Source organism: Macrobrachium nipponense, chromosome 20 (assembly GCF_015104395.2).
Source record: "Macrobrachium nipponense isolate FS-2020 chromosome 20, ASM1510439v2, whole genome shotgun sequence".
Lineage (NCBI taxonomy): Eukaryota > Metazoa > Arthropoda > Malacostraca > Decapoda > Palaemonidae > Macrobrachium > Macrobrachium nipponense.
This window is the reverse complement of record NC_061089.1, coordinates 20,233,838-20,257,164: the sequence shown is the minus strand read 5'-3', so window position 1 is coordinate 20,257,164 and position 23,327 is coordinate 20,233,838. Positions and strand designations below refer to the sequence as shown.

Below are 23,327 nucleotides of genomic sequence, written 5' to 3'. Positions count from 1 at the left end.
TTCTTCCTGTGGTCATCCATTTGGGTGCTTGGTGATTTGTGTTACAATACTGGAGCTGTTCTGCTATTCGTGGGTGTAGGGCCTTGAAGTTTTTGAGCCAGGATCCATGGACTTCATCGGGACCTGGGGCTTTCCAGTTTGGCATTTTCTTTAGTTGGTGTCTGACTGTGTCTGTCGTGATCTCTGTGAATCTTTGTTTTATTCTCCCTGTTTCTTCTTCCTTGACTTTCTGGAGCCATGTTGCATGTTTGTTGTGTGATACCGGGTTGCTCCATATGTTTTCCCAGAGTCTCTTACTTGGTTCGGCTTCAGGAATTTCTGGGTGGTTGTCTTCCCCTCTTAGTTGGCTGTATTATTATTATTATTATTATTATTATTATTATTATTATTATTATTATTATTATTATTATTATTATTATTATTATTATTATTATTATTATTATTGTTGTTGTTGTTGTTGTTATTATTCGACCCAATTTCACAGAGAAAAATTACCTTACGAAAACAGGCCTTAGCACTCCAACCATTGTGGTCAAGGCCTAAGCATCTGCTCTTGGATCTAAGCAGTGTCAAGCATTAACGGTTCCTGTGTAAATGCAGGACTTTCTTTGCATATGGTAGCGAAGTACAACTAAACAGTAATGTAGTACAATCACTAAACACCAACACACAATGCACTTACTCAGTAAGCACTCACACTTGCATACTTTCACTATACACACACACACACACACACTTAACACACACTCACACACACTCAATCACACAAAACACTCTGAATACCCAACACTCACTAGGCACTCACTATACACTAAACGCTCACTAAACACTTGAAACACTAAATTTACTAAATACTTATTATACCCCAAACACTCGGTAAACATTCACTAAACACTCACTTAATCCTAATCATTAATTGAATACTAAACATTCACTAAACCCTAAGCACTCATTAAGTATTAAATGTTTACCAAACCATAAATACTTATTAAATACTAAACAGTGAATGAACATCCACTTATTAAAAACTTAATAAACACTTACATACTAAACATTTGCTAAACACTAACATTCACAAGACATTCACTAAACGCTCACTTAAAATTCGCAAAACTTTCACTAAAACCCTAAACACTCACTCAATAACATTCACAAAACATTCACTAAACCCTAAAGACTCAGCAAACATTCACTGAATACTGACACATTAAACAGTCACTAAACCCTAAACATTCATCAAACACTTACTCATAAACATTCACTAAACGCTTACTCACTAAACCCTAACAATTCGCTAAACACTGACTCATTAAATATTAATGATAGAAAAAATTGACAATCGCACTAATTTTTCATTTCTCTTGTTTTCTTTACATTAATGGTAGGTGATTATTTTTTTGGTCTAATTTGCTCTTGTATTTATTCATAATCTTCTTGAGAGAATGGAAATGTTCGAAATAACTTGGTGTGTAGAGAGATTGCTTAAAAAACAGAGATTCTCTGTGTCCTTCCTCAGCCAGGTGTATTATATCTAACGAATTTTACACCAGCCGAAAAAAAATCACTATATTAACACAAATATTCATTCATAAAACTGATAATACAAAAATGTATCCATGATTTCATCAGCATGAAAGTCAGTTGAAACCAAAAGAAGGTAGTCCTGCTTCGATAAAACAAACCGAGTAGGCTATAGCGCAATTATTATGATCTGTACCTTGACTATAGCGTATATATTACATATGTATTACTATCAATTTGATGGGTGCGTAACTCTATTTAACAAATGTTATGTACATAGACATTTTACAGCAATAACTCTAATAATGATAAGAACTTATATGCTACTTTATAGTGCCAGTCTTCCAACCACCGCTACATTAATTTTCATCTCGTAAACAAAGCTAAAGCGAGTAGGGGAGACCGGGGCTAGTTGGCACACTTTACAATTTTGGTTATTGCGAATATAAAACAATAATTTTTTCAAGATTCTTACCACCATTGAAAAATATTAACAATCGTCTTTATCATAGAGCAAAATAATTGTTTTTTGCTTTCAACATAAGATAACAATAAGCTTTAGAAAAAAATAACTTTTCGTGCCAACTTGCCCCACGGGGTAAGTTGGCAAACATTATGGGGTAAGTTGGCACATTGATAATTAAAAGAAAATTACTACATTGCATTTAAATCAAATAGCAAAAATACCCTCTGAATTTCCAAAATACAAAATATAAGGCATTACTATCACTTCAGATCATCATCTAGTTTTAATTGTGGCAGGTGTGAAATAAATCCTCGTCATAGTCTTCATGCTCCCACATATTACATGCCCTGCACTGGACCCACACTTCTCATGGCTTACCAAACGCAGGCTCTCTTCAGCTGACCTTTCTTCTGGATCAACAGGAGCAGTTCTTAAACTCTGTTTCACGCTGATGACTGATCTGAAGCCCAGGTGTCTTTTCGGACATCTCTCAATCTGTTACATAACCACCCATAAAATGAAAATTTTGAAATAGTCTGTAATTCAATGTTGAAATTCCATCAATCCTAAACCAATTGAAAACATCAGAATAAGTGACAGCTAGAGGTAATGCCGAGGAAACTTTGCCAGGAATGTCACAGATGGGCATACTTGATCCTGGATTACCAGTCATCCACGTATCACATGCCCTGTTAACACATTTCTTCAGATGTCTATAAACACTAAAATCCAGGGGCTGCAACTTGTGAGAACAATGTGGAGAAAATGATAGGACACTAATCTCATTATCCTTCCAAAAATCCAGAAACAAAAAGTAAATTATATAAATAAATATGCTTACTATTGTTATCAAATAACGTGTGCCAACTTGCCCCATTTGTTTTGAGCCAACTTGCCCCATTTGTTTTGAGCCAACTTGCCCCATCCCTACCGTTTGGTACAAAAACGCTTACCAGTCCACACCAAGAAGGCTTGAATTAATAATTTTAATGGTATAGAATCTTTAAACCATAAGGAAAACTATGCTATAATTGAAAAATAATCTTTATGAATGTATAGATGTTATAGCAAATAACAGAAAGATTAAAATATTTACTTACTACCATCAAAATAAAAAATTGCCTCATAAATTCGAGCTCCTACGTTCTATCTCTATAGAATTTTGCTGGTAATTGAGGAACCACGTGGCAATTACACAGTATAGGTATTAGCGTCATCTATTGGTAAACTTTAAAGTCATTTTGAGTGTGCCAACTTACCCCTGTAGCATACTCCCCGGGCTCCCCTACTATAATTGAAGTCAGTTGCTTGCTTGACAAAATAATAATATGACTGAATTATTATGGGCCTACAGATGACTTATTTATATGAAACAAATAAAAAAAAATTTATGTTAGATCAGCCATCGTCAACCGGGGTTCCGCAGAACCTTAGGGTTCCGTGAACGATCGCCAGGTGTTCTGTAAGAATTCATGTTTTATTTAATTATTTGTTATTTATAAGTATATATTTTTCGTTAAACATGGCGTGAGAAATCGTAGTCCTATAATTTTTTTTATCTTAACATATCGTGCGAGATTTTTTCCCCTCTGTTTTACTAAAGGTAATTAATACAAATGCTTATATATATATATATATATATATATATATATATATATATATATATATATATGTGTGTGTGTTGTTGTGTGTGTGTGTGGTGTGTGTGTGTGTGTGTGCGTGTGTGTGTGTATTGGAGTTCCTTGGGATGAGGTAAATTGTCTCAGGGGTTCCTCAAAGTGCCAAAGGTTGGGAAACACTGTGTTAGATAAATACAAAGGATATAGAAAGGATAAAAATATTTATTAAATATATCACGATAATGTATAATACGGGTCAATAGTAGCCCACTATACTAATCTAGACATTCATTATCAGGGCTTGCCCTTCCCCTTGCCCACCTGTTAGGGTGTGTCTGTCAGGGTTAAACCACCCACTAAAATGTCATTGTGGGGTGTCTGTCAGGGGGTAACCACCCACTAAAATGTCTGTCATTACCATCACAGCATTCTAGGATGTGCAGTGCAATTGTAGTACAAATTTTACTTGGTATCTCCAATGTTGGATGCAGATCCTGTCTCCCCTTCCCCACTCGTTGTGGGGCGTCTGTCATGGGGGTAACCACACAAAATAAAATGTCTGTCATTACCATCACAGCATTCTAGGATGTGCAGTGCTATTGTAGTACAAATTTTACTTGGTATCTCCAATGTTGGATGCAGATCCTGTCTCCCCTTCCCCACTCGTTGTGGGGTGTCTGTCAGGGGGTAACCACCCACTAAAATGTCTGTCATTACCATCACAGCATTCTAGGATGTGCAGTGCTATTGTAGTACAAATTTTACTTGGTATCTCCAATGTTGGATGCAGATCCTGTTTCCCCTCCCCACTCGTTGTGGGGCGTTTGTCAGGGGGTAACCACCCACTAAAACGTCTGTCATTACCACCACAGTATTCTAGGATGTGCAGTGCTATTGTAGTGTAAATTTTACTCGGTATCTCCTAAGTTGGATCTAGATCCACTTAACCGCCCCCCCCCCCCTTTTCAGTGCGTCTGTCAGGGGAACCCACCCTCCAAAATGTCTGTCACTGGTCATTCTATAATCAGTAGAGTCTGCAGATATATTATATATCAGTTTCATCTGGTATCTCATATATTGGATCAAGACCCAATATCTAACGAGCAATTAGTGGTGCTTGTTAAGTAAGCCACCCATATATTTTCGGCAGACGGTCAGTTTCACAGTTTACAAGTCTACTCCTAAATACCACTAGGGGTTACAGTCGGTATCTCGTTCGTTGTATCTCAATGGTCCGGGCTGCGGGACTATCTGGGAACACTTGGCTTGGAATTGCATTTATCGGGTACGTCGGGTCAGAGCATAGAGAGTCAGAGCCGTATATAGAGGTCGGGTCTGCGTTGGGTAAGTGCTGTTAATGGTCATTTAGGTGTATTATGATTATATAAAAGAATTCTATTTGGATGTGGAACATGTGTATTTTGTTGAGCAGTAATAATGGCGAGCCCAAGATGTAAAAGGAAAATGTGAAGTCGAGTTTTCAACTCTCCCGCGCATGACGTCATCGGTAGTCGGTACGGAAGGCAGTACCTTCTTTCCCTTGTTTGTGGTAACATCTTGGCGGGAGTTTTCACAAAGTTGTGACAATTCTTGAGTATTTTTGGATTTAGTAAGTTACTGCCATGGTGATACGTGCTATTTATGGATGCTGTAACACAGAAAGGGACAATGTTTGAAGTGAAAAGGTTAGCGTTTATCGTTTCCATAAAGATCCCAAAATGCGTAGGAAGTGCGTGAACATTAGCAGAAGTCACCATAAGTAAACACCAAAAACGCACGAGTATGCTCGGTTCATTTTCAACAACGATTATGCAAGAAACCTGAGGCAAGAATTGCTTAACTATTGCCCTGCAAATAGAGGAAAATTGAAGGATGATGCCATACCGAACCAACGTTTACCTCTGCATGATAGTGCCACTAATTATTTAGGTATTTAACATCTTGATTCTAAATTGATTTAGTCTACCTGTTACTTTAAAAATTGTGATAGATATAATATAGGCTTATGCAACTTCTATCAGTTAAAGTGCAGAAATATGTCCTCAGTTCGATTCCTAATGCAAGTAAATCATATTTGACTGATTAAGAGTAATAAGATTTAAAATTAGGACTAGACCTATGCGTGGTTAAGAATAACTGTGAAGGGGGGGGGGGTGAGAGACTATACTGTAGTCAACACGAGAGACACGCGAACATTTTATTGATATTATTTGCATGTGCCTGAAATGGGCCTATCATTTGTCGGGCAAAGGAAGGGGACAGTTATTCGAGAGAGAGAGAGAGAGGAGAGCGTTTTGCGTAACTGAATGAACCATGGATTTATAAGGATAATTCTAGCAATTAATTAAAGAGCACTTACAGTAGGTAATATCTTCCATTCGATTCCTAATGGAAATAAACTGTTCACTGGTAAACATGGGAATTAGGCCTAAACCTATTTTTGTTGAGAATAACTGCTAAGAGAAAATACTGTTCAACACGAAAGAGAGAGAGAGAGAGAGAGAGAGGGCAAAATTTTGTTAGAATTATTTTGATGTGCATGAAATAGTGAGTAATTTGCTTGGTAAGGGAGGAAGAAGATTATCTCCTTATCTTACCTTACCTTACAGACCTTACATCTTGTTCGGGTTGCTCCAGGTCCCTCAGTGTGAGGCACCTCTAATGTCTACCAGAGAGTTGCTAATGCATCTTCCGGTATATTTAGCATCTTCCAATCTTGGATGGCCTCGGATGCAGCTTAGATATTTGTCGAGCTTATTCTTAAACACATCTACGCTCACTCCTGATATATTCCTCAGATGAGTTGGCAACGCATTGAATAGACGCTGCATTGTCGATGCTGGTGCGTAGTGGATTAATGTCTTGTGTGCTTTCCTTAGTTTTCCTGGTATAGTTTTGGGCACTATTAATCTACCTCTGTAACAAATATGTTATGAACTCAAAGAGGCTCCAGTAATCAAGCTAGCCATGTGATGTCACTGTGCACGCCATCTTTACCGGCAACCTGCCCGGTAACTCACCTTATCTTCTTACATTTTGGGCGAGACGTTTGTCTACATTATATAGGAATTGGCGATACGCAGCCAACAACTAGTATATAAAAAAGAAGTGATTATTTATACACTTCCCTGGCTTAATTTAGAGGGTTCCTTGATTATAATATTGTATCTAAAGACACGATGGTGCTTGCCTTAGTAGTCGGTCTGAGGTTTTGATTACGAATGACCACACTATAGATTTACTACTTGTGCGGGTGTTTCAGTGGGGAGGCTATAGCGTGGAAAGTTTAATACATTAATGTCAGTGTTTATGTTGCATCGAATTTACAAAACGTTATATGACTTATTTTAAGGAGGAAAATAGGCATTTTGAACTGATGTGTAAATAACCTGTGGTTTGAATTTGCTAATAATTAGGATAGTTAGGGATGTACTTTAACGTTTACTGATTAAAGGGTTTGTGTAATTTAGCTCTGGAATTCGGTGTATACCTTGTACCTGACTTAGTATCTGCTTTACAAGATACTGATTGCTGGCCTTTTTTTCTTTTTAGTAAGTACACGTGTTTGTCGCAAATAATCGAAGCTCATTGTATACGTATGTATTCTTCAGCTCCCTGTTAACTGGGACATCCATTCACACGTACTTTTCTCGGATTTTCTGGTTTGTTTTAAAAGTGCTGCGTAGCTTCCATTATTGTTAGCAGACGTTCCTGTTTGTTAGTTTTCAGTATATTAGGGATTTTCATGTGTCCCAGATATATTAGTCCAGCAGTGTTAGGTCTAGTGATCTTCTAGGCTAGTTGCCCCCGTAGGGGCTTAGTCCCGTCAATGCACCTCATTCGGTGCAATGTATGCATTACTTAAGGTTATTTGCAGCAAGACGGAATAACATAAGGTGTGTTCACCGAGGGATCCGATAGCTAATTTCCCTCTCTCTGTGACGTCACAGGAACACATCGACTGGGCAATGCACTTGTCACTCCGTCAGTTGCATTGTTGCAGTCCACGATTATGTGTGTGTATTTCATATTTGGGTGCACTAATAGTTCCAGACAGAAAGGGGTTTGTTTTCACAGGTTCCCTAAAGACCCCGAGGTGTCCAAAGTATGAATTAATGCATGTAAAAGAAGTGATAGCATTAATGTTAAGGATGCCAGGATTTGTTCTGTTCATTTCCGGACAGAAGATTACGAAAGAAATCTTCAACATGAACTGTCACCACAAGTTTACCAGAGAAGTTATCACAGATTAAAGAAAACCGCAGTTCCCTCTTTAAATTTACCTGTTAAGGACGTAAAGTCAGGTATGGTTTAACAATTTGTTTACAATCTCATTAGTGCAATTTTCAGTGACATATCTTCGGTTGATAAGTATCCTGGACTAAATTCTTGAAATGAAGTACAAAATTAGATTAGTCATAGCCTATGCAATGAATGAAGAAATTATCGGATTAAGGCTATCCAATTTTTTTTATACTTTCTTTTTATGAATGTAAAGTTGTTCGAACAGGTGATTAGGCCTGTGCGTAGTGACCTACTTCTGAGTAGTCTTCCTGTGCAGACAATAATTAGGCCCAGATCTTTTATTTCTTAAGAACCCCACTAAGGGATATCGTGGGGTCAGAGTATAGACCGAGTTCAAGTGTAGACTGAGGAATTTGTTGTTAGCTAAGAACAACATTTTAACCAATCACTGTTATAATGTCGCACCCAATGATGATAACACGCCATGTATAATACTAGTGTTTTGAAACCAGGTAAGTCTTGGGTTTCCAAAACCCCAGAAGAAAGTGACTCCAGTCATGTTGACTTAGACTGAATTATGTATCTCTGCTCATCTCTTGATGATAATTCCTCAGGTAGGTCTACCTAATGAGCTGGAGGAAGAGGATTTTGTAGATCTTGGAGTAGAGTCTGAAAATGGTATAGAAATTAAAGCCTTGACTTATCTGGGAGGTTATATAGCTCATAAGTACAGAAATAAATATCCTTCCTTAGGATTCCCAGATAACGAAGGCCTAAACAACGACTGGATCTCCAATGTGAGGAGGAAAGTGTTGTTTAGACCCAGTCCTGAATTTGTCAATAATTGAAAGGAAATGGAATAACTCTTTAAATCTTTACATGGGGAACAGTTGAAACCAGGCGTTGATGGGATTACGAAATTAGTTAATATTTTCAGGGAATTAAACATTGATGTTCCAGAGGAAGTAATGAAGTTCTTTATTAGCTGCGGAATACATTTTAGGGTGAAGATATTAAATGCTGAAAGGAAGTCAGAATGTCTTAAAAAAGATGTAAACAAAATGAAAAAAATTCTTCAGTAATTTTTTGTAAATAAAAGAACAATACGCTAATTCAATAAAAAGTCTGGAAAGTTTTTTTTAATATTCATTCACCCTCGTTACTTTCGTTATTTGTATTCCAACAAGATTATATTTTGTGTGGTAAGGTCTTAGATATCTTGATATAACGGTGTTTTAATTGATTGAGAGAGAGAGAGAGAGAGAATATTTTCCTATATGGAAATTGTGAACATCAGCATAGCAACAAATTACTGGCAAAACATAATCATTAAGTGGACTGCCCAGTCGACGCGCACCTGTAACGTCACAGTGCGGGAACCGAGCGACCGACTCTAACCTTATGTTATTCCATCTTGATTTGCAGTATCCCAACTACTATCATTCTTTTTATTGTACATCCGTTTATATTCTCTTCTATCTTACTGTCCACCTTCTCCTAACAATTGTTTCATAGTGCAACTGCTAGGTTTTCCTCCTGTAATACTTTTCTCATTTTACTGTCGATTTCCGTTTCAGCGTTGAATGGCCTTAGTTGCCCCAGTGCTTGGCATAATGCCAAAAATATATAAATCAAATCAAATCAAATCTAGGCTAGTTGTGCAGTCCTCCTCGGCCTATCCGCCTTTCAGATGTCCGTTTAAGGTGCTGCCTTACGTGGTTACTAAAATGTGGTGGTGGCTCGTCATGTTGGAAAATCAATCGGCATTGTGTAGCTATAGGAACATATTTGAGAAAGGGAGAATATCTATTAAAAATTTAGGATGAACATCTCCGTTAGGGCGATCTTCGAAGATGTGTGGGCCTATGTAGCGATAATCAATAATGCCACAGTAGACATTAGCGGAAAATTCGTGTTGGACATTAACTTTTATTTTGATGGAAGAATTTTAATTTTCCCGCCAATGTTGACTGTGGACATTGTGTTGCCCCGTGTGAGTAAATGTAGCTTTAATCAGTGAATAAAATGAAATCTAATAGCTGAGAATTATCTCGCAACCACCTACAAAATGGCACAGACACTTTACTTAAAAATAACGATCCGTATTGAGCAATGATCTCTCAGTGTTTAACAAACCTTCATTAATATACATCTTACTCTTTTTTTCTTCCTCCCAGCTTTATCCCCATTCGGGGTCGCCGTTTTTAATAAGTCTCTTCCATCTCTGTCCTGTGTCATTTCCTCCCGTACCCCCTTCTCCCTCATATCATCTCTAATGCAATCTTTCCACCTGGCCATAGGTCTTCCTCTCCTTCGTGTTCCATCCACCTCCACGTCCATCACTTCTCTTGCCATGTGTTGCTCTTCTCTTCTCATCAGGTGGCCATTCCATCTTAACCTTGCCTCTTGCACTGTCTTTGATGATTCCGGCATTAATATACATCCTACTACTAACTTTTAGTGGTTTAGCTAGAAATGCTTAACAGATGAAGCTGATATAAAAAAAAGGGTACTTCTGAACGTTGAATGTTTTGATGCAGACATACAAATCGGCAGTCAGTGTCAGTTCTTTTAGGTCACTTCCAAACTGAATATTATTTGGTTACTTAAAACGTTGTAATTAAGGGAAACCGTGTCTAGTTAAAACGATAAAATAAGAAGTATTATCATAGCGCAGTGCATTCACAGAAAGATTTGAAAGATTATTCCTTGGTTCCTTTTACAATCCACTACAGAAATAATAACCTCCTAGAGGCAGGTTCCTCTATTCCGGCAAAGTCTTAGGGAAAAGGTGAAGCAAAGTTTGTTAGAAAATGTGGTAATAAAGAGTAGTGGAAGAACAAGATGATGAATGCACTCTAGTGAGATGAGGACTGAATTCAGCCTGAAAAGTATTTGCTTGAAGCAATGCTAAGTTAAGGTTGTCAAAGGGGTTTAAAATCTAGCTATAAATGTGATAAAGAATAAAGAGTTAGATCATAAGGAAGCGAGACCACCATATGAAGAAAATTATAGGGATAAAGACATACAGGTAGAGGGAGACTATGAGGGGTTTGAGAAATTCTAGGATAAGGTCATAGAGTCAGCAATGGAGTTTTGTGGTTATTGGACGATGAGCAGAGGTAATAAAACTATCAAGTGGTGGATTGAGTAAATGAGAGATATAAAGTGGAGAGAATAAGATGACAAGTAATAAGTAGAGGGAAAAAGATAAACTTTTAGGAGAATGGGAAGTTGTTTTATTGGGTCACTGAAGAGATGGTTATTTAGTAAACAGATCTCGAATGAAAAGATACATATTACTCCAGGAGCATTTGCCTGAAAAAAAGTTTCCTGCGTGTATTGAATGATAATCGACTCACGTAGTACCTTGGTTAATTCATCGTCATGCGAATATGAGAGAAATGAATGAGCCTTGTTAGGAGTATTTTCACGAAGTTGACGTGACCCAAATTAAGTTGGTTTATAAAGTGAGTCACTTGACTGCGTGGAAACTGATTTTCTCACTGCGTAAAAATGTTTTATCACAACATAAGGCTATTGACATTTGTATTACTTGACAGGAAATTGTGTTATATCCTATATATGTATATATATAAATACACATATATGTGTGCGTATGTGTGTTTTAGTGCTATTAGTTTAATACTACTTAATACTCGAGTATGTACATATATGCGAAATGACGGACATCTTAAATTTCGATGCACATCTGACAAATGTAACCGTATTGACGAGAACGAACGAAAAATAATGAGTGAATAATCAGGTCAGGCGAGCAAAAACTAATGAGTAGGGAATCAGGTCAGCAGCGTCCTACCCCTTCGAAAATCGAGCTCATCATGCACTTCGATGGGAAGGTGTAACTAGGTGTACCTGAACAGACTAGAGAACGTCTCTCTTTATGGATCGTTCGTCTTCTTCTTCTTCTTCTTCTTCTTCTTCTTCTTCTTCTTAACGAGTTAGTTGTTTACTGGACTTCCTCCATAGACCTTGTAATGAATTTACAAGTTAATAGACCATGTATACATAGCTTAAATGCATGCAGATTCGAGGTATCGCTGTGAACGATTCGTTATTTACAGAATTTCGTAAATAAATATCAAAGGTCATTTGAAATTACTAAAAGTTTGTGATCCCATTAGAATGTCGTTACACTATTTTAGCTACGGGTGATGAAAACATGAGCGGGTAAAGTGTTTAAACAAAATAGTTTTGAAGGCTTGCCGTGGTAAGAGTATTTAAAACTGTTAGGACATGGAGAAGTTAAGAGGTCTTTAGGCTTACACACCCACAAATAATATATATATATATATATATATATATATATATATATATATATATATATATATATATATATATATTTCATCATCATTATCACCAGCCATTGCTAGTCCACTGCAAGACAAAGGCCACTTCCGTCTGTTCCTGGTCTTTCTATGCCAGTCTAAACCCGCGAATTTTCTTAGTTCGTCAATCCATCGTCTTCTCTTCCTTTCCCTGCTTCGTTTGCAATCTCTAGGGACGCATTCTGTTATTCTTTTCATCTATCTATTATCTGACATTGTCATTGTTTGTCCTGCCCACGCCCATTTTTTCTTACTTATCGTTAGAATATCCTCTACTTTAGTTTGCTCTCGTATCCATGTTGCTCTGTTTCTGTCTCTTAATGTTATTCCCATCATTATTCTTTCCATAGCTCTTTGAGTTGTAACTTGCTTATGTTTTAGGGCTTTAGTAAGACTCCAAGTTTCTGATGCATAGGTTAATACTGGTAGGACCATCTGATTAAATACTTTTCTTTTTAGAGAAAGTGGTATTTAACTTTTCATAATCTCTTTTTGTTAACCAAAAGCTCTCCATCCCATGCTTATCCGTCTTTTAATTTTGGTCTCATGTCCTGGAGAAACACTTACTGTCTGTCCTAAATACGTATATTCATAAACAATCTCTAGAGGTTCGTCCACAACCCTTATCTGTTGTCTCTCTGCCTTTTCGTTGAACATTATCTTAGTTTTACTCATATTCATTTTCAGTCCTACATTTCTGCTTTTTCTATTAAAATCTTTTATGATCTTTTGTAATTCCTCCCTTGATTCACTGAGTAGAACTAAGTCATTTGCAAATCTTAAGTTGTTAAGGTATTCCCCATTAATGTTAATTCCTACATTTTCCCAATCCAAATTCTTAAAAACTTCTTCTGGGCACGCTGTGAATTATTTAGGAGAGATGGGGTCTCCCTGACTAACTCCTTTCTCAGTCGGAAATTTCTCACTGTCTTTATATAGTTTTAGAATTGCTGTACTACCCATATAGCTATCTTTAAGTGTTGTAACATAAGATTCATCTAATCCCTGCTTTTGAAGGGCTTTCATTACTGCTGAAGTTTGGACAGAATCAAAAGCTTTCTCATAGTTTACAAATGCCATATATATATATATATATATATATATATATATATATATATATATATATATATATATATGTTCTTGTACAATCCTTTAAAGGACTTAGTGTAAGATAAAAAGAAATGTAAAGTTCATTACTTGCTTGCTATTGAATGTTCATGGCTGAGCTAACTAAAGTATATGCCCTTGTACATAAGCAATACGTATATCCATCTGCGTACCAATGGAACAGATTCATCCAAACATTGCATATATATAATATATGTATATATATATTATAATATATATATATATATATATATATATAATATATATATGATATGATACAAATATATATAGCCTATGTGTATAATATACATATACATGCATATATTTACGCAATGTTTGGATGAATCAACTCTATGGGTACGCAGATAAATATGCTTATGTATAATGGATATATACTTTGATTAGCTCAGCCAGATATACATTCAATAAAAAGCAAGTAATAAATTTTATATTTCTTTTTATTCCTGGAACTTTCCTGGAACTGATTTTGATTTACCATCAATCTTACACTGGGTCTTTTAATTAAAGGATTTTTTCGGGCACAGTGACGTGAATATCTATTGAATGTGAAAGTAACAGCTGAAGGTAATTTGGCTGTAAACTTTATATGGTGGAGCACGTAGCAAGAGGCCTTCAAATTCATTTATTAATCGAATAGCTCCCTGGAGGGTATATGAATAACTAAAGGTTCTTTGCAGCGTCCCTTCGGCCCCTAGCTGTAACCCCTTTCATCCCTTTTACTATACCTCTGTTCATATTCTCTTTCTTCAGTCTTACTTTCCACCCTCTCCTAACATTTCTCAACATTATTTTCAGCGCTCAATGGCCTCATGTCCTAGTCCTTGGCCTTTGGCCTAATTTTGATACTTATTCCAAATATATATTAGTCGGAGGCATGAATCACTGTCGTTTATAGACCAGTAAACATTTTATGACCACAATAAACCTTAGGTGCATACATTAGAGCAGTAATCAGAACTAATGTCAAGGGCACTTGCTATTTCAAGTACAAAAATGTGTCTAGGGAACTTTGTGGATGGTGAATTGACGTGAATGTGTCTAGAGAGAAGTTCACATCCTGACCTAGGTAAGGTTTGCTTTTACATGATCACATCTTAGATCAGTGTTTCTTAAACTTTCTTGTGCAGCGCACCCCTTTTATTAAAATGACTCAAGTAGCGGACTCCTTATTGTGATCATTTCTCTCGGTGTATACACTCAAATTGTTACTGAATTATTTATTAATGGCATGTCTTCAACATAAATGCTTACGTTTTACTTAAAATAACTTTCACAACATTATTCATTTTGCAATTTTGCCTAAAATTTATCTGATCCCGACGGCCAAATTATCCTGCGGACCCCTTGGAACATTCCTCGGTCCGGACCACACTTTAAGAAACAGCGTCTTAGATGGACAGGATCTTTTCTTGTTTCCTTGTTTTAACGTGAACACTTTTGTTTGGATTTAAGCATTGAAATATGGCCAAGGAAATACTGTCTAATTTTGTAAGAGCGATCCCGCGCGCCTTGTTTGAAACACCATTAGGCTGAGGAAAATAGTCTGGAAACCTGTGATAGTCTCATCTTCCATCTTTCGAGTTTTTAGTCGAAATTACACATCCAGAGTTTGGAGTATGGGGGGTTTGTTGTGTGTGTGGGGGGGTGGGGAATCATCAAACTATATGTTGGGTTCATATAACATACCTTCTTACGTTCTTACAGTCTTGTATACAAATGCGTAACTTTTGAGACAGCACACAAAAATCAATGTCCAGTCATTTACACGAGAATACTTGAGGACTGATTTGCCAGGAACATTATTGTTTTGGCAATTGTATTTTCTAACTGGAAGACACGAAATCTGTTTATTTTTATGGAAAAATTGTCAGTGTCCTCAGATGCAAGTTTAATTCTTTAGTGATAACGTCAATTGTTTTAGGGGTTGCGTGTGAACATTATGAACCCTTTAGTTTAGATTCTGTTTACTTTGGAAGCAGTCCAATAACTAATCATATCCAGAAATGGTACCGATTCCTTTTGGTATTCATGATGTGCAGCATCCAGGACCTTTTCACTTTGTCGGTATGTTCACCACATAGGCCTAAAGCCTAACGGTCAACCAACTCTTAAGCATGCTTACTTAGATGTCACGTGGTCCTAATTCAACTTAAAATTTGAGACCTGATAAATCCTGTTTTGTAGGGAAATGTATCATCGAAAGTAAATAAAACGTAATATTTTAGGAAATTGGCTCAAAAAAATCCTTGTCTGAATGATGCTTTGGTATAATAACTTCTGAATTTTAGAAAGTTGAAGTACGGAGAATAATATGATCATCAACAACCCACTGTTATTGTTGGTTTAGGGTGTTCATGATATGCGGTCTGAGGATTAATTGCTTTGATATTTGTAATTAAACTTACTCTATATACGAATGGAAAACGGTACCAATGAATAACGTGAAATATACCAATGAAAGTGACAAGCGTCAATTATTGTATAAACGCATATTTTTCTCAAGCTTTATATCGTGTTATTATATCCTCTGGACCACCACATTAGTTATGGGAAACCCAAGTACTGAAAAAGTAGGAAATTTAGGATTTTTTTTTTTTTTTTTTTTTTTTTTTTTACACTGATTCACAGGATAGTTATTGAGATATGGAGCCTTGAGATTTTGTGCAACTTATATCCGACTCTCCAATCGTTAATTAAAGTTATTCAAGTCCATTTATTACAGTTGACCTCTTAAGACTCGGAAATATTTTCCTCAGTACAATTCCTTTCCTAGTTCCCTGAAATATAAGTGAACATCAAATCAGAGCGACTCAGAGGCAACTAATCTAGAAGTTGAAATTGATTTAGTTTGTCCTTCATGAAGACGATCGGTCATTTTGATCAAATTTTACGGCGCGTCTTGCTTACGTCAAGTAGGCCAGTCAACTTTCAAAGAGATGCTCCGATTAATATTCAAATTATATTTGCTTAATGGCGACCACTGTCAATTTATGCTGTCCACCACATATTCCTGGTTAGTTAGGTTAAGATGTCATTCATGTGACCCACAGCAGAATATTTGACTGCCTTCATTTGAATTCTGATAGACTAATGAGTCGTATTTTTACTACCCATTACTTGTGCGTAAAAGTCAAGTGGGATTAACATACCGGTGGAGGTTTGATGGACTTCATCCGAAAAAAGGGGAAGAAAGAAAGATAAAAAAAAAAAATAGATGTGCTTGAGAAGTGGGGGTGAGGGGAGGAGGAACGTAAAGTTTTCTTTTTATTATTATTATTATTACCTTTTTGGCCACTGCCAGTGAGTCACTCTGAAGCCCGAGAGGTCACAGGAGCAAGTGATAATAATTTTCGTCATATGTACGTAGTACATGCAATTTACTCTCCTGAATGTATTCAGACTATTTCACTATTATGTTTCATGATGGTTTGGTAAATTACAGAAAAACAAGAACGCAACGGCCATAAAGAATATGGTTTGGAAATCAAATAGACCGAACTTGCGTACGAAAGTAGGATTATACGCTAGCCTAGTGCTATCTGTTTTGCTATACAGATATGGATTATGACACGACAATGAAACTATATCTATAAGAATCTGATTGTTTGAGAATAAAGATTTATGAATAATATTAGGAGATGGAGTCAGATGACAGGATAATGAGAAAGGGTACCATGAGGGAGTTTACAGGTTAATACGTAGGTGACAATGACGAAGGGAGGTAGGTGACGGCTTGCCCATTTTTTTTTTTTTTTAATTAAAATTTTATTACAAATATCAACTAATTATATAACAACTTTTCACAATATAACATACTAAGTACATTAATTATATGAATTCAAATATTATTCACATACTTACTTGTGAAATGTTTTTCACGTTCATATGCATTTGATAATACCCATTTTGTGTACTTTATTTTTCATTTTAGTATTGAAATTTTTTGACTTGGTAACACCTCTGCTCTGCTATACCACAAACAATTTACATACTCAATAATAAGTATACTTAATGTATTTTTCTTTTCTTTATAATCGAAATCCAACATCAATACTTTTATTGGATACTGAACTTTTATATCACATACCTCTTCAAACAATTTCTGGAACCACTTCCAAATTTTTTTTACATTTTTACAAAAATAAACAACATGCAGATGATTTTCATTTTCCATACATTTATTGCAAAAATTATTATCAGCAATATTCAATATCTTCAGTCTTTCCTTAGTAGCCAAAGATTCATACAATAATCTATACATAATACTTTTTAGATAGGAGTCAACGAATTTGCATAAAAGGGTACTCCATATATTACCCCAGTCGTGTAGAAAGTAAATAGCACGAGATACTGTCAGTTGGGTTCTTAGGCACACCAGAAGGGTTGGACACTGATCTAGTGCCGATGTTTAATTAATCAAGACGCTTGTTTTTAACCTTGAACAGCTGGTATAGGTCTTTTCCATAAGGATAGGCAAACAAATCATGGAAGCCAAAGGGAAATGTATTTTGAGGCGAATTTCAGTAACTTAGTGTCGAAGCAATTACAAATTTTGAGATAGCACCAATCATGCGACTCTTCAGTAACAGCGACGGGAGCATGTCTTAGAAGAAGTTAACAAAAAATCCAATGAACGTCACAAGTAAAGTGAAATATACACGATGACTTCTCTCTTGCATAGGAAGCTCCCCATCAGGGTAAGCAGTAGAGTAGCACGCACATGCTGCTTCTTACTTTCCTATAAAGGCCAAAATGAGATTAGTCACTTATTTGTTAAGATAAAACTTGAGAATGTTATCAGGATAATATTTTTCGTATCAACTGAAATCAACAGTTCATTGTATGATAGAGACACATTAGATAAACACCCTAAAGTTGAAAGCGGATAGATAAGACAAAACATTCTTAGTTAACTATTCAAACTTTTGTGAAAATGGTCTAATTCTAATCTCGAAAGTAATACGGAAAGCGAAATTAACAAAAGGGACAAATGATATTTATGATAAACCTTACTGCTGAATAGGCCTGCTCTGCTTGCAAAAAATGTAACTAAGAAAAAAAGAATAACTAGCATCGGCCAGAAAGCTGTTCTCAATAATGTTCACGTCTGAAGAGGCTCCCGGCCCACCCTTAAACCTCCCAACCCCACGACCACCACTCCAGCTACCCTGTCTCCCTCTCTTTCCCTTGCTACAATCAAACTATTCAAGTTTCCACACTGCCGTTTATTGTTCTTACCTGAATTCGGAACGCAGCACATGCAATCAACGCCTCCACAGCAACCGGAAATCGTTGAACCATTGCAGATGTGTTGCTTCGAAGGATCTGACTTCTTTCGGTAACAGTAGCCTCCCATACTGCGGCACTTATTGGAACGAACACATTCTGGCGGTAAATACAAATGTGTCAGTCTAACATCAGCTTGTGGATCATTTTAGAGCTAGTGACTATTATTCAACTGTCTGTGAAGTGCGGAGGCGCTATGGTGAACTTGTTTGAAAGAAGAAAGAACAAACTTTAACAGGCATTTGATTTAGAAGAGAAGGTAATCTCCAAAGGTGTTTTCATGGCAATCCGGTTAGCAGTGGAATTGTGATTCCAATAATTTAAGTGAAGAAAGATGCAATAAAAAAAATACAGAATGTTACCTACATTGACCTTTTTTCAATAGTTCGATATAGTACTGTTCAACTGAAATCAAACATTTCTTGAAAGAATAACGCAGATATATATTGCATACAAATCTTATACAATATAATAAGAATACCTTTCATTTACTTAAAACGAAAGATTGTGTTGTATAATAGCAGGAAAACTAAGCGATGTAGTTAAATAAATGTAATGTACATTTTTTTCAAGTTATTCACTGTTCACTTGAAAAAGAAATGTAACCTCAGGATTTCGGGGGCTGAGGGCAAGTGGCCCCCCTTGCCCTTATGTGTGTGGGCACCCATGAAAAACAATACTGGTCAACAGTATCAGCAGGACTGAAGCCAAAGATATTCATGAAAAAATCTTTTTATAGTCCTATGAATATGAAATTAAACTCAAACAACCTGATCAGTCAATCTCATCTATTCGTGCCGCATGTTTCTGGTTATAAAAATAATTCTAGGAAAAGACTTACCAGTCTCTCTACAGCAAGCACAATTGTCACCCAGGCAGAAGTAGGAATCTACCTCCTTGTCACAGGTAGACCAACGTCGCTCTTTCAGGCAGTATCCGTTACGCTCTAAGCAACCATTTTTCTCTATACATATGCTCGTATCTGCAAAGAAAAAGTACCAATTCTAAGCGTTTATGATATGACAAAGCTGAATTTAGAAATCGAATCCTATTGATTTTACCTTCTACTCTGTTCTTTATATCCGAGCTGCTGTGGAAGAAAAAAATGTTGAACGATACACCTTCTTTCTTGTCCAAACTCACACTCGGTCCACTATAAGCCCTTCAGTTATTTGTGTTAATTTTTCTATCAGTATATTGCCATACGCTGTTTCATATGTATATATATATTATATATCTATATATCTCTATATAATGCTATCTATATATATGTTATATAATGTACTCACAGGTATATACATACTAATCTGTATACATATATTATATATATATATATATATATATAATAATATATATATTATATATATATATATATATATATAGATAGATAGATAGATAGAAAGATAGTATCAGTAGATTTACCGAAACTTAGAAGGTCAATAAGAGTTTATTCCTTTCTTATTCTTCACTTTGTAAAGGTTAATATTCTTGTTTAATCTTAAATTTCGTCAATTTTAATGTCACCTTGTGAATAATTTTAGTCTTTTTAGTTCTTACCAACTAGTTTTTATGAATAAATTTAGTTTTTTATATGTTCCTTTTTAAATTAGCAAGTAAACTTTAATTTCATACTTTACAGATGCGAATTATTTTTATATTACTTACTGATAATTTGTCAGGATGGCACGAAACGTTTCTCGATAAACGCCTATTGATCTGAGATTCGGTAACCAAATGATAACTAGATATTCGAACCTTTGATATATGTTATGTGTATATTATTGTATATATATATATATATAATATATATATATATATATATATATATATATATATATATATCATATATTAATATATATATATACATATATATATATATATATATATATATATATATATTATATATATATATATATATGTATATATAAGCGAATCCCACAGGAAAATGATAGTCAGAAATCCAAGCGCTTTCGTCTTTACTCAGACATTGTCAAGGAGTTAATGAAGTACAATTGGAGAGAAAGGTCTCAGGTACAAAACAAGATAAAAAATACCAGATGGTTAATTGTCTAAAGGGTAAAAATTAAAAGAGATAATCCAGGATTATCGGATATCACTCGGTCACAAACCTAACCAAAATTACAAAGTACCTTTACAGTCCAAAACATGTAAAAACTGAATATATTAATTTTGTTGCTTATATTTATCTACAACTTTTTCATAATGAAAGCATCAAGTTTAAATAAACCAAGACTTAAATTTGGAACATTTCTATTATTTGACTTGATGAAACAAGATTCAATGATATTCCTTTTAACCGAGTCATTACATGGGATTAAGGCTCTTGCTTGACTCCAGTTAATAGGATGGTCTAAATCTCTCATATGTACGAATAATGCATTCGATATTTGCCCAGTTCTCACAGAATATTGACGTTGTTTGAGACGTTGTGAAAGAGATTTACCAGTCTGTCCGTAATAGACTTTATCACACTTTTTGCAAGGAATTTCATATATGCAGCCTGGAAGATCTTTAGGAGAATTTTTGATTACTAAACTCTTGACATTAATATTACTGAAAACAACATTTATGTTAAAAAGCTTTAAAATTCTAGGAATATCTAAAAACCTTTTCGATATGGGTTAAGCTTTGGTGTATTTAATGGTAACCTGGACTGTGTCGACATCTCTAAATCCTTTTGTTATTTAGAAAAATTTAATCAAAACCTATGCCCTGATTATATCAATATTTGTAAAGGTATTGTGTATGTTGCTATGAGTAAACCTTCTCCCCCTAATGTACCCGTGAGATTCCTTCAGGCTTTTAAGAAAATTAAAGAAGACGAAACAGTGAAAGTGATAAAAGCAGATAAATTTAATGAAGTGGTAATAATGAATAAAAGTGACTATATAAGTAAAATAATGACATTGCTAAATGATACTGATACTTATACGAAACTGAGGTCTGACCCTACACAGACAGTGAACTCCCATTTTAATAAACAAATTAAATCCATTTTGAAGGGCTTTGACCATTCAATTAAACAGTTTACACCGCAATGCGCCTCCCTACCTTATATGTATGGTTTAGTCAAGACACATAAAATCAATAACCTTATCAGACCAATCATTAGTTCAATGGGCTTAGTTACGTATAATTTATCTAAATGGCTTGTAAAAAATCTTACTCCTTTGGTAGGAAACATTTCTAACACGAATGTTAAAAACAATGTTGATTTTATAAACAAATTGAATAGTTTAAATTTGAATTTTGATTTTAATATGGTTAGTTTTGATGTTGTCTCTTTATTTACAAAAGTGCCTGTAGATGACTTACTTGAATATTTGGAGGAGGAATTAGAACGTCATGACATTCCCTTAAGTGTAGCAAACCTCATTAGTCTCATAAGGTTATGTATCAAAGATAGTAAATTTTTTTTTTAATGAAGAATTTTTTGTACAAAAGTTTGGCATGGCTATGGGTAATCCCTTATCTCCTGTCCTCAGCAATATTTACATGGAATTTTTTGAGACAAAACTCTTACCAAGAATTTTGCCCCAAAAAGTTATTTGGTTTAGATATGTGGATGATATCTTCTGTATTTGGCCAGTTCACAAAAATCTCCAGGAATTCCTTAATAATCTCAATAATTTAGTCCCTTCTATAAAATTTACTGTAGAGGAAGAAAAAAATTGTAATTTGAATTTTCTTGATGTAACTGGCCATAGAAATGATAGAAATTTCACCTTTTCAGTCTTTCGAAAATCAACTAACATTGCTTCTTTTGTTCATTACTACTCCAATCACCATCAAAATGATAAATTCTCTGTTTTTTCTTGGATCTTCCTAAGGGCTTTACGTGTCTGTAGCCCGCAGTTTATTGACACTGAAATTAAAACTATTTATGATATTGCATTGAAACTTAAATACCCAAGGACTTTTGTAGATGTGGCATGGAAAAGAGCTAGAAAAACATTTTATTCAACTAATGACAAACTTGAATTTAGTAAGCATAACATACTAAAATTACCCTATGATGAAAGGTTTTTAGATATTCCTGGAATTTTAAAGCTTTTTAACATAAATGTTGTTTTCAGTAATATTAATGTCAAGAGTTTAGTAATCAAAAATTCTCCTAAAGATCTTCCAGGCTGCATATATGAAATTCCTTGCAAAAAGTGTGATAAAGTCTATTACGGACAGACCAGTAAATCTCTTTCACAACGTCTCAAACAACATCAATATTCTGTGAGAACTGGGCAAATATCGAATGCATTATTCGTACATATGAGAGATTTAGACCATCCTATTAACTGGAATCAAGCAAGAGCCTTAATCCCATGTAATGACACAGTTAAAAGGAATATCAATGAATCTTGTTTCATCAAGTCAAATAATAGAAATGTTCCAAATTTAAGTCTTGGTTTATTTAAACTTGATGCTTTCATTATGAAAAAAAGTTGTAGATAAATATGAGCAACAAAATTAATATATTCAGTTTTTACATGTTTTGGACTGTAAAGGTACTTTGTAATTTTGGTTAGGTTTGTGACCGAGTTATATCTGATAATCCTGGATTATCTCTTTTAATTTTTACCCTTTTGACAATTAACCATCTGGTATTCTTGATCTTGTTTTGTACCCGAGACCTTTCTCTCCAATTGTACTTCATTAACTCCTTGACAATGTCTGAGTAAAGACGAAAGCGCTTGG

General features: G+C 35.3%; 2 protein-coding genes across 2 annotated transcripts in view; one reads left to right on the top strand and one right to left on the bottom strand.

The window, feature by feature from the left end:
- Window positions 1–5,154: 5,154 nt before the first annotated feature.
- Window positions 5,155–23,327, top strand: part of LOC135222864 (tektin-2-like) — a 72,998-nt gene continuing 54,825 nt past the window's right edge. Inside the window, exon 1 of the mRNA XM_064261212.1 lies at window positions 5,155–5,535. The gene's annotated coding sequence lies outside the window, so the exon portion shown is untranslated. The remainder of the gene's footprint in view (window positions 5,536–23,327) is intronic.
- Window positions 17,814–23,327, bottom strand: part of LOC135222858 (uncharacterized) — a 7,263-nt gene continuing 1,749 nt past the window's right edge. The window contains exons 4-6 of the mRNA XM_064261198.1: window positions 19,456–19,596; window positions 18,567–18,713; window positions 17,814–18,066 (exon numbers count right to left, since the gene is read on the bottom strand). Of these exons, the coding sequence (XP_064117268.1) occupies window positions 18,059–18,066; window positions 18,567–18,713; window positions 19,456–19,596 (296 nt within the window). The 3' untranslated portion in view covers window positions 17,814–18,058. The remainder of the gene's footprint in view (window positions 18,067–18,566; window positions 18,714–19,455; window positions 19,597–23,327) is intronic.